The 19,696-nt window shown below is 40.0% G+C and overlaps 1 protein-coding gene across 1 annotated transcript; it reads right to left on the reverse strand.

Annotated features, from left to right (window-relative positions):
• Positions 1-1,394: 1,394 nt before the first annotated feature.
• Positions 1,395-17,452, reverse strand: LOC311076006 (long-chain fatty acid transport protein 6). Its single transcript, XM_084103760.1, has 10 exons — positions 16,863-17,452; positions 13,745-13,951; positions 7,617-7,775; positions 7,352-7,476; positions 7,018-7,212; positions 6,767-6,857; positions 5,531-5,729; positions 4,334-4,431; positions 3,964-4,094; positions 1,395-2,286 (listed from the first exon to the last, which is right to left on the reverse strand). Exons 1-10 carry the CDS (start codon positions 17,338-17,340, stop codon positions 2,110-2,112), a joined length of 1,860 nt encoding a protein of 619 aa, XP_083959886.1. The 5' UTR covers positions 17,341-17,452; the 3' UTR covers positions 1,395-2,109.
• Positions 17,453-19,696: the final 2,244 nt, after the last annotated feature.

The following is a 19,696-nucleotide window of genomic DNA, read 5'->3' on the forward strand; positions in this document are numbered from 1 at the left end:
GAACTGAAGCGCAGGAGAGCAGCTTGTGGAGGAGAGGATGACACGTTTGTAAGGGTGATTTATAAAGTCGTGACGGCAGCACTGGTCTACCTATCGAATAATACGACTGGACCTTTTACAGTCTATGGGCTGGACTGTCTGCAATTCAGGCGCGAAACCTGAGGAGACGTGAGAAAATGTGTGGATGAAAATCATCTCAAATTGTCATGTAGCTTTTAATGTAAATTGTCCGTCCTCGACATGATATGGACATTTTTCAGACTGATGACGCGTTTTAACCATAGACTGTAAACAAATATTTGAACGGTCAGCATATGCATGTTTTTTTTTATATTTCATTTTTATTATTACATACATTATTATTTTTTTACGTACATTTATAACACTATACTTAGTAGTATTATATTACCTTTGCATCCAATTACAAAAAAACGAGTTAACGCTGCTGTGAGGGTAACGTTAACGTATTTCTAGCGGCTGTGGGAGTGAAGGTAAAATAAAATAAAGTAAAAGGTAAAAGGACATATTTCTCTCTTCTGACTGCCGTTATCAATCTCTCTATATTTTTAACTCTTTTTGAAAGTTGTGAATTTGTGGAGTTTTATTTTGCTATTTGAGCAAATGAACACACAAAATATATTTAACGTAGTCTCTCATCGCTAAAGTAAATTTAACGTTACCTGACGACTTCCGCGCCGCAGTCACCACTCTTTCATAAGATCAAAAACTTATTTCCATTTTACTGTTATGTTGACTTGAGCATTACAAAAATCCTTTTACATGTAAAAGTAGAGTAACGTTACACACCACAACGATAACGATAATGGCACTGCTAATGAACGATAAACATTGACAGCCAATCAAAATCCATCCTGCTTACATAGCACGAGCATTTAAAGCGACAGACGACAAAACTGGCGCTGGTGTAGACGCTAATATAGTTATTGTTATCTAACTTTATAGTTATAGTTATTGGTGTTTACGGGCATTTAGATGGAATGACGATTAAACATTTGTCGGGACAGATGGCTAACCTGTTCAAAATGTGGCCTGTAAATTTCATAAATAAATCTATAGTCAATAAGTTAATTGTTAAAAATGTATTTAATTCAGTTTAAACAATTGTTTTCTGTATTTTCTGCTCATTGTATATGCATTACATAATATTCAGCAATATGCCTACACATACTCACATTCCTGTTTGCAACATTTGAACACGATGTGTAAGGTTATCACTGCCCCCTTGTGGTTAACAGCCTTTGCAAGTTTGTAAATAGTAAATGAACTGATTTCGCCGTTTATTGGATGATCACATCCAATCATCATGATCTAAGAGTTTCGTATAGCAGCATGGAAACACAGAAAGCATGCCAACTTTATTAAATCTAAGCAAGTGAACGATAAAAAAGTTAACTTTATTATTATGTAAGTGAGATGCTAACAAATTAATAACAATTACACTTTGTCATACGTGCCAGAACAATCCATGAGGTTTTCCAGTGTCCAGCACTACAAACAAACAGACAGTATAACCTGGCCTTGAACTGGAAAGTGGACAGGATTAAAGCTACAAATATATAAAATAATCATATACTGTCCAATTACATTTAATTGAATTATTTACATTGTTGCATATAAATGAAAAGGCACAATTTTAGCTTGTTTATTGAGATTATAAAACCAATTCATAGAATCCATTAATAGAAGTCCTGCTGTAACAAACATATGAGACATGTGTTTGAAATAGAACAAGAGCAGATAATACTCATAAATGTTATATTATTATACATTAATAAGACAAGTAAACAATACTTTCTAACCACTTAACTCAGCTTGTAACTGACTATAGTAGTAATTTGTTTTCATTATCGATGTTAATGATATCCAAACAAAATCTTTCCAGTATATCTGGGCTCGGTACCCAATAGACACCTACTGGTTTAAAACTAGAACACTAAAAATTCACAAACAATTCATAAAAGGCTGACCGCTGTTCTGCCTATGTGGATTTACACTGTAGTAAATCCACTTCCAGAAACATGTCATCTAGTGATGTGGATGCGTTCCAAGCGCATCGTTTCACGGGTCACTGCATTTCCCACAATGCATCTACAGTCTCTTCTGGCCTGATACAATGTGTTGATATGTGTGTGCAGTGAGGGGGATGTAGGTTTTCTGCGAAGTGTCTAGGAAGTAGAGCGGCTGCTGGACTGTGTCGGGACTGAAGCCCTGCTGGACCAGTCTTCCCTTCTGCTGCTTGAACGTGTCCGTCACGTCTAAGGAAGTCTGCAGGACAAAAAGCAGGAAAAGCACATAAAGACTCAAGGCAATGGATGAATGTGTAAAAGCACACATGTAGGGTGCGGTTTCTTCCAGGAACTTGAGTCGTACATCACTCAGTGCTGCACTATTCTGTTCTTACAACACAGATTTGGATCCATTGCTTCTGTGAAGAGCGCTATTCCAATGAACTCAAATTACATCGTGACATCTCAGTATTGGATTTGCTGATGCATGTCGTTGTTAAAGATGCTCTTATACTGTAGTAGTGCATTAGGGCCAGTCCACTTTTTCCAGAAGTATTTCTTCCAATCAGTCTTTCCCATAGGGATTTTAAAAAAAAGTCTTCGATACCAAGCCAACCAGTACGAGCTGAATCACAGCATTACCAAGGTTTTTTCGAAGCAAAAAAGTGCGTTAAAAAAGTTACCTTTGAGGGTAAGAACTACAATCCCATGAAGCATTGGGAACAACAAAATCAAATTAAAAACGATGCAGAAATATACAACTATTTATTTAAAGTTGAATATATCTATAGAAACAATATTTGTTATTACATACAAACACTACATTTTTTGAGAGCGTAGGGAGGCGTATTTGGATTACGTCATTTGGATTACGTGATTAACGTATGTGATATGAACTTACGTGATTAATGACGTCATTACGCTTCATGACAGTGTTTTTTTATATATATAAAAAATCTTAAACAAATACATGCACCATCAGTTTAACAACCATGAAGCTCAAAAAAGGTCTTTAAAGGCTTAGAAGTTATCGTTTTTACTTCCTTAACCGAACCGTTACACTATTTGTTTGTTTCGATTCTCTGATCAGTGGAGTTTTTCACCAGGAAATCAGCTGTTAAACATGATTTAAAAAATAAACTGAAATAATCCAGACTGACTGCTTCAACAAAAGCATAAACTATCAATTAATAAGCTCACAGTATGTTGCACTTTACCACAGCACTGCTTGATCCTGATTAGTTGACAGCCAAAGGTGTCTGATTACTTTTTAATAGCTGAATGACAACGTAAAATGTCAAAGAAATGACTCTGGCTGGGTGACTCTTCCAGAATAATGTCAAAAAAAGAAAAAACTCAATTATTCCTTGCATATCCCAGTTTAACACAGTCAATATAAGTAGTTAGACGTCCTCTGCACTAAAAACCGAAGTGTCCCTTGTCCTGTGTCCATCCTGGTGTTAGACGCTTTTGGTGATCAAATTACAAGTGGTCAACACTAAATGCATTTTCTGACCATAAATGGTCACAGAAGACTTTAAGATTCATGTTTATACCAAATGGAAACAATTTCAAAACTTTGTATACTCCTATACGGTGACGTGTACTATAAAGCAAATCTCAACTGCTTGATTGCTTGTAAATCACAAAATGTAAACTATATTACCAGCCAGCTCTAATCTGTGAAATGCAACTTTAATACTCAAAGATACTAACATATTATAAACATTAACATCATGATTTTCAGAAAAGCTGCTTTGAAACTGTGTGTATTGTGAAAATCACTATATAAATAAATTTGACTTGACTTGAGTGGCCTGACATGTCAACTTCTGCTTCAACCACTGATGAGAAAATATAATAATCATGAAGGTTCAGACAAACAGCACAGGTAAACAGAAAAGCAGGAGAGAGAGAGAGAGAGAGCGAGAGATACCTGAACTCTTAGAAACCAGGGCCATGCGTACGGAGGGAGTGTGTGGACCAGATGACTGTAGAGTCTCTCTCCATCCAATTCATGATCATCCTTCAGGACAACAGCAGCCATTCCCACTCGACCCTCGTATCCTGCAGGAACATCAGACTTCATTCACACGAGCTCCAGTGACACAACACTGTTAGATGAAACCACTGTCCTTCTCACTTCAAACACTGGACTCTTGTCAAGTGTAATTAGTGCTTCTAAAGTCCAAGTTTATTTAATAATCATTTAAAACATGATTTAATAAATACAAGCAAAGTAAACACTACAGAACAGCTCCTGTTAGTCTGTCTATCAGCTATCCTGAGCCTGAGATGATCGTCACCTGGTACAGTGACCCCGTACACACTGACGTCCAGAAGGAAGTCCAGACCGCCCAGCACTTCAGACACCTCAGTGGTAGACACGTTTTCTCCTTTCCACCTGCAAACCAACCAAGAACATGATCCATGACATGGTCAGGGTGTAAAAAAACACACAGAAAGGCCAAAATGATCCCCTATGGCTCTCTGAGGATGTGAAAGCGAAAGGCCCGTTCACACCAAGGACGATAACTATAACAATAATGATAAAGTTACAGTTCTAAAACTTGTTTTGAATATAAGAATAGCAGAGTCCATAGCACAACTATAACGGCACAATTTTTTTTCCAGCTGATGAGCGATAAAAACATTGACGGCCAATCAAAAATCGGTCCTGGTTTAAAGAGCTCGAGCATCAGATGATAAACCTGCAGCATGCGCTTAGAATAAACACAACGGTATTGTCCGCTGGTGTGGACGCTAATATAGTTATCTTTATATTTATCATTGTGTGAACAGGGCTTAAGAACAGAGGAAAAACAAGCCAAGAATTTAAAACAGGACCACAAATCATTCATATTGTGAGAACAGTCAATCATATCCCTTCCTGTACTGGAGTAATTTCGCCTATACACAATGAGGAATTACTTTATTATATGTTGCTCTTTGAGTTCTGTGAGAAGAAAAGGGCTGAGACCATCAAACTTTCAAGAATCAGCTGAAGACTTCACTAACCCACAACCATAAATGAAGAAACCTAGCAGAACTCTCCTCCTTTCTGCTTTACACTGGCATTAGTTTGGCTCTTATGACAACTGGCTTGTTTGTGGCGTTTCTCATTTTCTCATAATAGATGTAAATGTAGTCTCCATCTGTTGTGTATATTCTTATATGTGTGTGTCAAAAGTTCAGTCAATGTAAGAGCGCTCTGCTCAGAGAGGAAATCCCAAAGGACGAGCCGGAAGGAAATGCCCTGTGTTTGTGATTTTACTGCATGAAGGTTGTGCTTCTGGGCAGATCTTCAGAAGTCCCACCAAGTTAGTCTTGGCCAGACCCTCTGCCAGAGCCCTGAAGGGTTTAGATATATTCATACAGAATCCTATCAAAGATGATATTACGACTGGTGACCTCTTGCAGCTACAAGCCAGAATTAAATGCAGAGATTCCCAACATTATAGCCACATTTGCAAGCATGAGGGAAAAAACAGTGAACTAAAGACCTGAACGTGTCTCCAATCCTGTCTTTGAAGTAGACAAAGTCTCTGTGGTCCTGAAGCATCAGATCTCCTGTGTTGAAATACACGTCTCCCGTCTTGAAGACGTCCCGCAGCAGCTTCCTCTCAGACATGGCTTTATCACCGGCGTAGCCCAGGAAAGGGTTGGTGAACATCACTGGAGCCACCAGTAACCCTGCTTCCCCTGAAAACACACAAGTCTGGCCTGAGGATCACATGCACACTCTAAACAGATCAGAATTTATTCTTGGAACTTTTCATCATATATAATATAAAATCAGGGTTGACATTAACTTTTTTTGCTCACCAACCACTGTGGCTAGTGATTTTTGCAAAGTTATTAGCCACTCAGCATTTTCACTGGACATAATTTTGACTGATACCATGGGAAAAAACTGCCATATAGATATTTTGGTTACACTTTATTTTAAGGTGTCATTGTTACAGTATAATTATATATTTAAGTACTGAGTAATATTAATTAACTACATGTACTTACTATAGGGTTAGATTAGGGTTTGGTTATTTGCATGTAATTGTGCATAATTTACTGTTATTACTATGGTAAGTACATGTAACATATTTAACAAGGACACTGTAAAATAAAGTGTTACCGATATTTTTAATATTATCTCATAATTTGGAAGCAGGTTTATTAGGCTGCTGTCACTTTAAGACCTGACGCACCGACTGACTGTGTTTACATGAATACTCGACCGGCATTTTTACATTATTTTGTGCTTATTTTACTGTTTAAGCACAAAAGCCGCAAACAATAAGTAAATTTAGTACTGAGAGGCGGCTTTATGTGTGGGCACTTTGGGTGGGAGCACAAAATCTGATAACAAAAATCAGTATTTATGAGATTAAAACATTGCACTTAGTTTAATATTTCAGATGCCTTTTTAAAAGCCAATATATACATTATATATAAAATTCAACCCACCACACCACTGCTGAAACACACACACATTTGGCGGGTGTTAATGTCAAGCCCTGTATATATAATATTTTTTCCAACACAGCAAAAACATGACACTGTCGGGTAAAGCATACATAAGTTTACATAAAGGTACCATTCTTAATACTTTCCCATCCCAATGATCCGGCGTAGGTGATCCCGTTTCAGAGTCACGTAGCAGTTTTATAATTGATATGGTCCATATATGTCTGCTCTTAAAATGTGAAGTATAATAACAATTAAAAATATACTGACCTCACCTTTACTCACTTTAATGCAGTGTCCTGAATCTGTCCGTATGGGCTCATACGTTTGTGGATCACATTTTAAAAACTCAAAAGGCAGACTGAGCTGGAATAAATCAAAGAAAAGAGCTACATTACATCAGAAAGTACATTCACATTTCTGAATGAACTGCAATTCATCTTTGAATCTCATTTATTACACATCATTCAAACTCAATGTTACTGGAGAGTTGGATTAGTAAACCTCAAATCGGAAAAAAACAGACCTTATTAAAATAACTGGCTCGTCCAATTGGTCCAATTTCATCTGTGTAATTAACAAAGCCAATACTGGCCTCCGTCAAACCATAAGCTTCGCGAATTTGGATTTTTCCAAAACGTCTGACAAACTCCTTCCAGACATCAGCTCTAAGTCCACTTCCAGCGGCGAGGCGAACTTTATGAGATGCTTCCTCGTCAGTCTGTCAACAAATAAAGCAAAATCTTAATGTTATCTACATCAACACAATGAAATGTTGTCTTTGACAAAACAATGTCAACTAGAAACAAAACCCCTAAAAATGCAGTACATATTTTAGCATGAAGTACAAACTTTAGTACCTTCGGTTGATTGACCAAATATCGACAGAGTTCTCCAATATACTGAAACACAGTAATATCATACTTCAGACAGTCCTTCCAAAACTGGCTGGCAGAGAACTTCCTCTTCAAAACACACGTCGCCCCTGAAACACAATGCTCCATGTTAGGATAAGGATTACACTTGCAGGAACTGTTCACATTCAACTGCTTTCTTACACTAACAATATTTATATGGAAGCCATACAGACAGTTGTGATTTGTCCCTGTGTTAGTGAGCTCATACCCAACTCGATGCATCCACCGATGCCGAGCAGCGAGGCAGACATGTGGTAGAGCGGCAGCGTCAGGTAGACTCGGTCACTGGCACGAGCGCCACACAAGCGGAGGAAGGCCATACACATCACAGCTTTGATGTGACTGATTCGAGCAGCTTTCGGCAGTCCTGAGAACCAGAGAAAAACAGGAGACCGTCAGTGCAACAGACGAGCCTGGGGCAAAATAAAGACTGAAACATTCCCGTGTTTAGGCAGACGTGTAGTGTACATTATCACCTACTCCATATGTGCTCACAATCAACCACTCCACACCTCAGAGTAGAGTAGAGTAGAGTAGAGTAGAGTAGAGTAGAGTAGAGTAGAGTAGAGTAGAGTAGAGTAGAGTAGAGTAGAGAGAACAGAATAGAATAGAATAGTCATTGCCACATGACTGGTCTGGTAGAAATTGCTGTTCATTAATTTACAGTGAAGGATCTGAAGCATTTTTCTGACTGAATTCCTTTGGTTCTTCTGACAGCTGTGCATGAGTTCCTGTTTTGTCGTGAATAGTGAAGCTGCCCATTGTTCTTTAGAAAAATCCTCCAGGTCCTGCAGATTCTTTGGTTTTATTGGGTTTCAATGGGGACATTTTTGTCCTTAAGGTCCTGAGTGTAACTATTTTGTGTACCTAGTAAGGGTTTAACAATATAAATCGCAATACAAAATGTATCATGGATAGTGACAATATGTATTGTGTATAGCTCACCCAAAATAAAAATTACTGTGCATGTTTTAGTATCAGTACTACATTAAACTACTATATATAATGTTGAATATAATGTAAAATAATGCAATGGGGGAATATTTGTAGGTCCTGAAAATGCCAGATATCTGATGTTACCAGTAAAAGTGGACTACATTATTATAAATATATCTAGTCAGTGACAGAGAACAAGCATATTCACTTAAAATAATTCTGTATTTTCAGCTTCAGAATCATGGATACTGTTATTCTGGCGTCTCTATTGTCCTGTGAATTGGGTTTTCACCACCACCAAGTCCAAGCCTAAGCCTATTCATTTACACACACAATGTAATATCAAATTTAGCATTTTAAATCAACAGTACATTTTTTGTTAACCTTTTATCATATGCCTTGGAGTATCGCAATAATATCGTATCGTGAGTTCAGTATCATATGTATCGAATCGTGACAATATAGTATCGTTACACCCCTAGTACCTAGTGTAAAATAGTTTTATTAAAAGGAAATGGCAGTGAAATAGTAGAATTCCAATAAAAATACAAACAAAATTTATGCATTTGGAATCTCTAACATAGGCAAAATGATAAAAAAAAAAAAAAAAATGAAAAATACAAAAATGTCCATAAGGACGTACAAGGGTTAAATGTCATAGTTGAACTAAGGCCTAATCCTGGCTTAATCAAAGACTGTCTGTGAAACGTCTCGGTTACGCATGTAACCCTCATTCCCTGAAGGAGGGAACGGAGACGTAGTCGACGTATTGACTGATTGGGATCACGCTTAGAGAGCCTGTCATCTTCGAGTATTGTTAAAACGAGCCAAAGCACGCTCCAACCCGCAGCACGGGTATAAATACGGAAGTGGACGCACGCACCAGTTGTTTTTCGCTGAGGAGCCGAGCAGAGCCCGGTGTCAGTGGTGGACCAGCAATAGTGGCGATGGGACTACGTCTCTGTTCCCTCCTTAAGGGAACGAGGGTTACATACGTAACCGAGACGTTCCCTTTCAGTTCGGTCACGTTCAGCGTAGTCGACATACTGACTGATTGGGATCCCCATTAAAACACCACTAGTGCTGCCACCTTCCAGTGCCTAGACCAATAGCCTCCTGCTCCCCCCGCATTATTGAGGCGGAGATAGGACAGGGCTTAGGCCGGGGAAGTCACTGCTGTTCCGCAAATCCCACTCAGTCAGACTTGGACAACACTGGGAAAGCTTGCCCAAAGCCACATCCTGCCTGTAGAGGTTACACATATGGAATAGGCGTTACCGGGTAGTACAACATATGGAATGTCAATGAGGTGGCTCCAGCCTATAACAGGGGGGAGAGACGCATCGGTCAGAGACAGCAGAGCAGGCTCTGCCAAGGGAAAGACACGGGCTCGCCGCAGGGAGGCGTACCGTGGAAGAATACACATATGGGATCGCCGTAAGGCAGAGTCCTGCACGGGTCCGATTTTGTAAATCCGCATCCGCCCGTACCCGCAGTGCTTCAAACCGCATCCGACCCGTTATCCGTCAACAGCACCAATTAAAATCCGCACCCGACCCGACCCGCTTAAAATAGAACCGACACCCGACCCGCACCCGAAATAAAATCAGTTTAGCCAATCACATTATATACACACTTACAAAAATGTTTATTGCCAGGTCATACAGAAGTTATAACGACAGTTAACACAAGGACAACTTCAGCCAAAGCTGTCAACAGGCCGGTACATGAAGAACATGGCTAACGTTACCACAAAACTGAGTAACAGACACGGCTACAACACTATATCTGCCACGCAATTTCGTCTAGCCTACATCTGACAATTTTGGGTTCAAACACTGCACACCACACATACTGAACAGTGTTAAATCTGAAAAATACTGTTCGATAGAACTGCTTGGTTTGTTACCACAGTTATCTGCGTGCTTCCTCAGCGATGAAGTTCCACATTTGCGGCTATCCAACACGAAAATGCATGCAGCAAAGCCTTTCACAATATTGTTTTCTTCAGATAACTCCAAATTTCTCCCACACACTGGACTTGACTTTTGATGACGTATTGTCGAAAACTTTACAATCTCCAGACCACTAGCTATTCTTTTCTTCAACTCCTCAGCATCCATCTCGACGACTGCAGATCGCGCGCGCGGTTATGAGGAATTTTTAAAAGTGAAAGTAGCCTAGTAGCCAAGGTAACGTTATAGATCCTGGTAGGGCGTGGCGCGTGGGCACAAATAAACTGATGTGGATTTTAAATTATTTTATCAACTTGAAATACAGAAATATTTTTGTAGATATGTTCCAAAAAATATGCATATATTTTTACGTTTGCACGTGATCGTTTTAAACCCGTGTTTAGACCCGTGTTTCCCCCGTGTCCGACCCGACCCGCACCCGTATCCGACACAGTTGGATATTTTTCACCCGTTTGAGCAAAATTTGCGGGTACTCGAACCCGTGCAGGACTCTACCGTAAGGATCACAACATATGGACCCAGCCTAGCACAGGTTCCACCAGTGCATACAAGTGTTAGACCTGGCATCGGACGCTCCGCCACGTCTGTTGCCCATGGGTGTGGAGGAACTCAACAGGGTTCGACAAAAGGGGAACTCTACTGGAGGAAGAATGGCGCACGTATCCAGTCCATAGGACGGGAATGTCACAGCAAGCCGACACTTCAAACAGGGCTTACAGTGTAACTGGCTTCTATGCGAAGGGAGCACACAGGAAGACACGTAGGCTATAGAACCTAGCTAACGTGTTTGGTGTCACCCAGCCCGCATCAGCGAGGCACACTGTGCCAACGCCCAGGAAGCAGCTACACTCCAAGTGGAGTGGTCTCGCAACCCAGGGGGCATGGTACATCTTGGGAATGACATGCCAAGATGATGGTATCCACTATCCAGTGGACCAACATCTGCTTGGAGACAGCCTTTCCCCTCTGCTGGTCTCCGTAACAGACAAAGAGCTGGTCTAAGGTCCAGAGGCTTTGCATTCTGTTCACATATAACTACAAGGAGCGGATGAGACAGAGAAAGCCAGGGCTGGGTCTGCCTCCTCCGGGCACAGCGTTTGCAGGCTCACCACCTGGTCCCGAAAGGGAGTGGTAGGAACCTTGGGCACATATCCAGGCCGGGGTCTCAGGATAACGTTTAGCCGGCCCGAAACCCAGGCTCGATTCGTCGACCGAAAATTCGTGCAGGTCCCCTATCCTCTTAAGAGAGGCCAAGAAAGCAGGAGAACTGTTTTTAAAGACAGGACTTTTAACTCAGCTGCCTGCAGTGCTCAAAGGGAGGTCTCTGCAGTGCGGTCAGCACCAGAGGTAAGTCCCAAGAGGGCATAAATGGGGCGCAAGGCGGATTCAGTCTCTTCGCTCCTCTCAGGAACCTGACAAAATTGTGCTTTCCCACAGATGTCTGATCCACATCATGATGTGCGTCAAATAGAGGCAACATACACTTTGAGGGTGGAGGAAGATAGCCCTCGCTCCAACCCATTGTGATGGATTTTTTAATTAATCAACTTTAATTAATAAACTAACATTTGTTTTTCTTGCAGGAACGACATTCATATGCTTTTAAATGTGTGTGTATAATTAACAATTAGGGAAGTGAAACTAGACAGATGACTAGTTCTCAAACCTTGTAATAAGTAATCACAAAATCAGAGTATTGCTTGTGCCAGTGACAGAAGGAAAAGGTTGAGGCTTTTGAACCAATTGAACCAATCATATTGAAGGTGAAATGTTAGTCTTATTTGTTTTCTCGATTCTATAAATCTGTTGTATCCGTGTTATCTGGTGGGATTCTCAATGGAATTTGTCTGAGATCCTCTGGCCTTGCTTCTTGGGAGATTCCCTGAGAACTGCTCGGGAAGATCTCCTGGCCGTGATTAAAGCATTTAAAGGACATTTGCTGAAGTCTGTTTGTCGATTATTCCTGCGCAGGAAGCTAGTTTAGGGAAGCAAGTTAGTTAGAGTAAGAAACTCGGCCAGTTGTCGACTGAAGACGCAAGAGTAGAGTATAAAGGTAGTGGGTGTCGATTAGGAGACGACCCCCAGTTAATAAGATCAAGACGCCCCAGATAGTTAGGTTTAGGGAAAAATCTACCACACCATCTTGCAGGAAAGAAAGCACGGAAGTGACCGAACATCTTCGGGGGTCTTCTCGGAGAAGAACACCACTCAACGAACAGGTTCCACTTCAGGGCGGAAGCATGCCTCGTAGAGGGTGCTCTCGCAGAAGTGATAGTATCTACAACTTTTTGTGTGGTAGATCACCTAGAACCTCCGCATCCCGTCCATTCGAGTTTTCTAGAGGTCTGGAGCATTAGTTTGGGGAACTAGGTCCGGTTGGGCCAATAAGGGGCAACTAGCAAGACCTGCTCCTCTTCCTCCCTGACTTTGTAGGCAATGGGAGTCCGGAGAGGCATACAAATGTATCTGTGCGGCCCCGAAGCTGTCCCAGACCAGCTGGACCGCCTGGGGATGGAGTCTCCACTCTCCCTGGGCCACAGGCTGTCATGAGGGCTCGTCAGAGGCACAATTGAGCAGGCCGGGAATATAAGTGGCATGAAGCGACCTCAGAAGCTTCTGACTCCATAGGAGGAGGTGGTGGGCGAGTTGCAACATGCGAGGGAAGCGTAACGCAATGGTCGCAATGTTGTCCGTATGGACCAGTACATGCTTGCCGAGCAGCGGCATTTTGAGGCGTCTCAAAGCAAGGTGCACTGCTAGCAACTCGAGGCAGCTGATGTTCTTATGCAGTTGGGGGCCCGTCCAGATCCCCATTACTGCTTGCCCGTTATACTTGGCCCCCCAGCCGGTGTTGGTGGACACTTGTTCTAGGGGCACTCAGGCCCGGAGAAACGAAGGTCTGATCTTGGGCTGAGGGCTTGGCGGCAGGCCGGGGTGACACGGAGTGTGCCGCTCTGCCACGGCCACCTCGGGACTCAGCGGTGAAGCCACTGCTGAAACGGTCTCATATGAAGCAAGCCGAGCAGCGTTATTGCGGCTAAGACTGCCATATGCCATATGCCCCAGGAGCCTCTGAAAAAGTTTCAGTGGACCACTGTTCTGCTCTTGACAGTATTCAAGCAGTTCAGCACCGATTGAACACGTTCCTCTGTGAGGTGTGATTGACTGTTGGACCGAGTCCAGATCCATACCGAGAAAAGATATCCTCTGCCTGGGGGCGAGCTTCGTGCCCCAGAGGGCGAGTTCGGGTGCAGAACACACCCATTAGCTCCATGAGTCCATGTCCATGAGTGCCTGGGCCTGGTGGACCTGGAGCAGCACCATGGCATGCAGAGAGGAAGCGGCTTGAAACTAGAAACGTGTCTGCTGCCGTCCTGAACTGTTATAGAGTAACAGCTGTTGGTGTTTTCTGTGTGTACTGCACCTGTAGTGCCAGATGTGAAGATGAACAAGAAGTTGGCCATGAGGTTTGGTGGGGGAGCGTCGAGCACAGGCTTCTCTGGTGAGGCCGAGTCCAGCTGGTCCAGCAGAGTCCTGATGTTCTTCAGTGAGGACCTCTCTGCTGCCACACACACATCTATCCCAGAGTCCATCAGCGTCGGCAGCACCTCCTCCAGAGACGCCATCAGGTCTGCAAGCACGGGACAAGATCAGGACATTATGTGGCTGCAGGAGCAAAGAGCCCTATATGTTATGTACAGAAGTTATTGTGCACATTTTATTGTGTGCTTATATTCTCACTAACAGTGTTAATTTTGTTGACGAATAATTTATCATTATTTTCGTCAACGACATTTTTTCACAGACGAAAACGAGACGATAACTAAATAAAAACTAGTTTTGAATGACAAAAACTATGACGAAAATCTATTGACATTTTCGTCAACGAATAAAAACTTAGACGAAAATGTTAGATAGTGAAGATTTGGGAAGCGATCCAGTCTGATGTCCTGCATTTGTGGTAGATGCGCACATTTGTACTGTGACGTGCTGATCTACCCAGCGGCACACGAGTTGGCATGCGCTGCATATCTCATAAAACGTTAAAACATGTAAACGTCTGGGAGAATGAGTAGATCTGAATAAGAGTGACGACGCAAAAAAGAGCTATATTCGGTAAGGTTTTCTGTGCGCACACACCCGACCCGAAGCGTGCAGCCATTCACATAGACACCTATACAGCGCGCGAGTACAGAATTGAGCTGTCTTTCGTGTCTGAATGGACAAATACACAAAACATTATGTCTAAATGTTCGTTTTGGAGAGTATTCATGTAAATGATGACGGTTATGTCTTAAACAGTTGTGAGTGTATCGCATGTGCATCAGTGCATTGGATCCGCATGTCATTGATCCGATGTCTTAAAGTGACAGTGGGTAATAAACCGAATGCGGTCTGTGTCCTTAATATTGATCAAGCAACAAAAGAAAAAGAGAAAAGCATTCACTGCTCGTTAATAGCTTTAATAAGGATTAATTATATTTAATTCATACAAATAAATATGTCTGCTTGAAAGAATAGAGAATGATGTATGCAAGTAGTTATAAAGAATTCATATATCATTCATTGAAAAAAAGACTGTGTTCTACTTTAGGAAAAGTGGTTTTATTTAATTTTAAGATTTTTTTTAAGTTACAGTAGTTAAATCTGTATCTGTATTGCACGTTCAAACTTTAAAATCATTCATATTAGCAGATTAATATATGTTTTCTCCGGGAGTATATGGGTTTGGAAATTTTAGAGAAATTCTAAATAAATGCATTTAAATTTAAACCCATTATATTTTATTCGACTAAATCTACTGTAGATTTAGTCGACTAAAATCTAATTGTATTTCGTCGACTAAAACTAGACTAAAACTAAAACAATTCAGATGACTAAAATATGACTAAAACTAAATGGCATTTTAGTCAAAAGACTATGACTAAAACTAAATCAAAATTTGCTGTCAAAATTAACACTGCTCACTAATTACCAACACAAACCAAATTATAGTACATTCACATCTTAAAATTGAATCGATCAGCGAGCATGTGTCGTAATTATGTGACATAATACTGAATACTGAGCCACAACTCTTTCATTTGACATATCCAATAATAATAATAATAATAATAATAATAATAATAACAATCAGTGCTGGCCTGGGTGGTAATTGATTACATGTAATCTGGATTACGTAATCAGATTCCAAAAATTAAGTATGTGTAATTAGATTATACTACATTTTAAAATACTCGTAATCAGACTACAGTTACTTTTTTATTTATTACATGATTATATGTTATTCTCACCGATCATTGAAAACTGAGAACCACACAGCATTTGATCACTGGAGTTAAAGAAATCATTTCACTTTTAAGAAGAGTCTAATCAACTCCTGACAAACACATTAATTATCATTTGAATTATCACTCAGTGAGTCATTTATCAATGTATTACTGTCTTTGGAAGGCTTTTGTCTTTCACACAAATTAAAATGTACGAATTCACATCATTTCATATTTACATGCAATTCCCCAAATTTTGTGTCAAGCTGAACGTCTTTGACCAAATACATTTACTTAGATTTTTAGACTTAGATTTACTTAGTATCCACTTAGATTTTACGTTATTAGGTCAATAATTAAATAAAGTCCAATAATAGAAAAGAAGTTCAAGGTTCTCCAATATCGGTTAATGGTCACATAACATGCAGGTAAACAAATACATTTTTTTTTTTTAAATAATCTTTAATAAGTGTTTTATTTAGATTTTTTAAATGATTTTCATTAAACTCATAAACCCCAGTCTGGGAAACCCTGACGAAACGTAATATTTAATACACATTTCGTTGATAAAGAATGGAATATATTTTCTTTATCTTTATCATTGCATTTTTATATTAATATGGTACAAGATTATCCTATTCAAAAAAAAAATCAATGTGATAAATGAGTTGGGTCAAAAATAAACTAAAAGTAATAAAAAAATAGTCAGATTATATTACTCTAAATGTTTAATTGTTTTGTCGTCCCTCAATCAATACTCCAGCAACCACAGAATAATTCAGCCTAGTTTTCAGACGCCAGATTTCTTTTGAAAGGGAAACTGAAAAAAATAAACAATACCAGCCTAAACAGCCTTCAGTTTGTTTGTTTGTTTGGGTTTGTTTTGTTTTTTAGCAATGTTCAGTCAGGCTTGGCTTTGTCAAAACATGGATTTCTTTGGTCAAACTTTTCTTGTTGTTTGTAAATTGTTTTAAAATCAAACAATACAAAATAAGCAACCAAAACAACTAGCATGAAGGCTATCATGACATAAGAGCTGTAGTAAAGCAACTCTGCGCTTCTACGACAGGATCAGACATGCTCATCTTCACTTCAGCTTGATGGGAAGAAGGCCAGTGAAATAAGGCAACGACTGAGGGGGAAAGGTCTCTATATATTGCAGTTATATAACTTAGCGTGATAATAACATATGTTGCTGACTCTGAGCTCCCTTTACAGTCAGTGGTGTTGCTTATACCCGAGCGTCGCGTCGCGTCGCGTCGCGTCGCTTACCTGAGCCGACGACGAGCGCTTTAGCACCACAGCTGTGCAGACAGTGCTGCAGAGACTGAGATTTGATGTTAAAGTTGAGAAACGCGACCTCACAGCCCAGCTTGCAGAGCCCGAACCAGACGCAGATGAAGTCCGGCTCGTTGTTCATGAGGAGCGCCACGACATCCCCGTGTTTCAGCCCGCAGTGAGACCTCAGCACGTCCGCGAATCTGTTACTGCGCACATCTGCGTCCCTGTACGAGAGCATCTGATCCTCGAACACGATGAACGGCTTCTGAGGGATGTTTCTGGCTTGAAGCTCAAAGCACTGGAGATATGTGACAACTCCGCGCTTCATCCTCGCCATCATCGCCTTCCCCACGCGCCGAACCCTCGCGTAATACAGCAAGTCTTCCCAGAAGTACGGGTAAAACTTCCTCTGGACGAGCAGAAGAGTGGCGATCCCGACAGCCAGAGTGCTGATGGCCCAGCTCATCATGATGCCTAACTTTCACACACACACTGATCATGAGGAGAAGAAGAACCGTGTGTGTTTGTGGAGCTGCTGGAATCTTCACCCCATACTTAAATACCCTCAGACGCGACTGCGCATGCGCAAGGCGTTATCATGAAACTATAAGTACATACTCTAGAGTCCAAGATATTCGCTTCTCTCCCACTTCAGGAAACAAATAATTGCAAATATCCTTAGGAAGTTTGGTTTAAGTCCATTAATAAGTTTGGTTTTGGTTTAAGTCCATAATCTGATAAGATGCTGTCTATATGTAAAGTAGCCTATAAGCCCAAAAGTGCATTGATAGGTATTGATTTCACTAGGTTGTGAGACTGCAATCTTATAGAGACACACAGAATTTACTTTCTTTTTTTGATGGATGCAATTTTTATTAAGATATAAAAATACTCTCTCTATATAAAAGTATAATTACTGTTGAATATAAAGTAAAGGCAGCAAACAGATTTTCACATCATAACCACGAGACGCACTATCATAAAACATGCCCAATTGTTTGTCTTACACGATTATAAAAGTATGACAATATGTACAAACAATAACTTTTGTATATAAATCATAAGTGCATTGTTAATGTTTTACTGACTAGGTATATTCACTTAATATTCATAAAATAAGTATGAATTTTGATCACTGATCAAAACAAGTTGTAATGTTTTTGAAATAGGTTTAAGTCTCTTAAGCCTGCATTTATTTAATCTAAGATACAGTAAAACATTAATATTGTAAAATATTATTATAATGTCAAATATCTGTTTTCTTTTTGAATATATATAGCCTACATGCATATCTCATTATTTGTGCAGTTTTCATTCCAGTCTTCAGAGTCTGATCAGTTATTATTGGTGCTGGTGGTTCTTATTATTATCAATGTTGAAAATGTTTGCTGCTATTTTTGTGGAGACGTGATTCAGGATTCTTTGATGAACAGAAAGTTCATGAACAGCATTTTGATAGAAATCTTTTGTAACATTACAAATGTCTTTATTGTCTCTTTTGTTAAATTGAATGCATCCTTGCAGAATAAAGGTATATATTTTTTTTAAATCTCACTTACCCAAAACTTTTGAATGCTAGTGCATCACGATATCCACAACATTTCAACTTTTGTTTTCAGCATTGATAATAATCAGAAATATTTCTTGATCATCAAATCATCATATCAGAATGATTTCTGAAGGATCATGTGACACTGAAGACTGGAGTAATGATGCTGAAAATCCAGCTTTGATCACAGGAAGAAATTACATTTTACAATATATTCACATAGAAAACAGTTATTTTAGTTTATAATATTTCATATTCCTGATCAAATAAATGCAGCTTTGGTGAGCAGAAGAGACATCTTTCAGAAACATACAGGCCCAGTTTCACAGACAAGGCTTAGATTAAGCCAGGATTAGGCTTTAGAACAATTAGGGCATTTAAGCTGCTTTTATAAATGTGCCTTAGAAAATAGTATTACTGGTGTAAATCTTGAGACAAAGCAATAGCACTGACATAATTTAAGATATCTCAGTGCAAGTTACTTCGTCCTGTGGAAAACAAAAACAACAATTGGCTTTAGTGTTTAATAACACTTACACATGTAATGCAGAAATAATGAAGAGACCCACATGATGGCGCTACACTTCAAGATTAACTCTTTTTCATCATTTTGAACGGTTCCTCGGTGACAGATGCTTCCTCCTCCTCGGTGTGACTGATCTGCAGTCTCCTGGGCCAGTGTTACACAAAACCCATTTGGATGAGAACAAAATGCCTTTCATAAAGGACTGAATGGTCCAAAGTAACACACTGACTGACACCGAGAGGAAACTGCCGTTCGACCTGAACAGTGTGTCCGCGAATCTGATCAACTATTGAGAGAGACATTCATATTTTACTCAAATATTTTACTGCAGCTAATCAATATAGAAAGTATAGAAAGTACATTCGCCACAATCCTACTTAAGTCAAATATTAAATGCAAATGTAAAACAGTAAACAAACAGAAACATGAATAAAATGTTTTTATGCTAAAAAAAAAAGAATAATTTCAAAGATATTTTTTATATTTTTTGTGTATACATTGCTACTGTGTATGAGATGTGACAAATGTGACTTCAGTTCACACACTTATTAGAACAAAAGTCACTTGTTTAAGGCTCTACGTCATGCTCTCTTGTCCACAAAACATCCTAGTCGCTGTTATGGGCGTGGCACTACTAGACTATGCGCCACGCCCTGTTGCTATGGCAACTCCTATGATAGTAGTAAGCTTGATAATCAGTGCCGAGCGCGTGGCCCCGACGACACGCCCCACGGTTGTACAACAACAGTC

The sequence above is a fragment of the Abramis brama genome (genome assembly GCF_963993115.1).
Source record: "Abramis brama genome assembly, chromosome: 25".
Lineage (NCBI taxonomy): Eukaryota > Metazoa > Chordata > Actinopteri > Cypriniformes > Leuciscidae > Abramis > Abramis brama.

Excerpts from the sequence above, each read along its gene's own strand:
- LOC311076006 (XM_084103760.1), bottom strand. The coding sequence starts at position 17,340 with ATGATGAGCTGGGCCATCAGCACTCTGGCTGTCGGGATCGCCACTCTT. Across the intron at positions 13,952-16,862 it reads AGCGCTCGTCGTCGGCTCAG|ACCTGATGGCGTCTCTGGAG; the intron begins GTAAGCGACGCG and ends CCGTGCTTGCAG. Across the intron at positions 2,287-3,963 it reads CCTGGTTTCTAAGAGTTCAG|ACTTCCTTAGACGTGACGGA; the intron begins GTATCTCTCGCT and ends TTTGTCCTGCAG.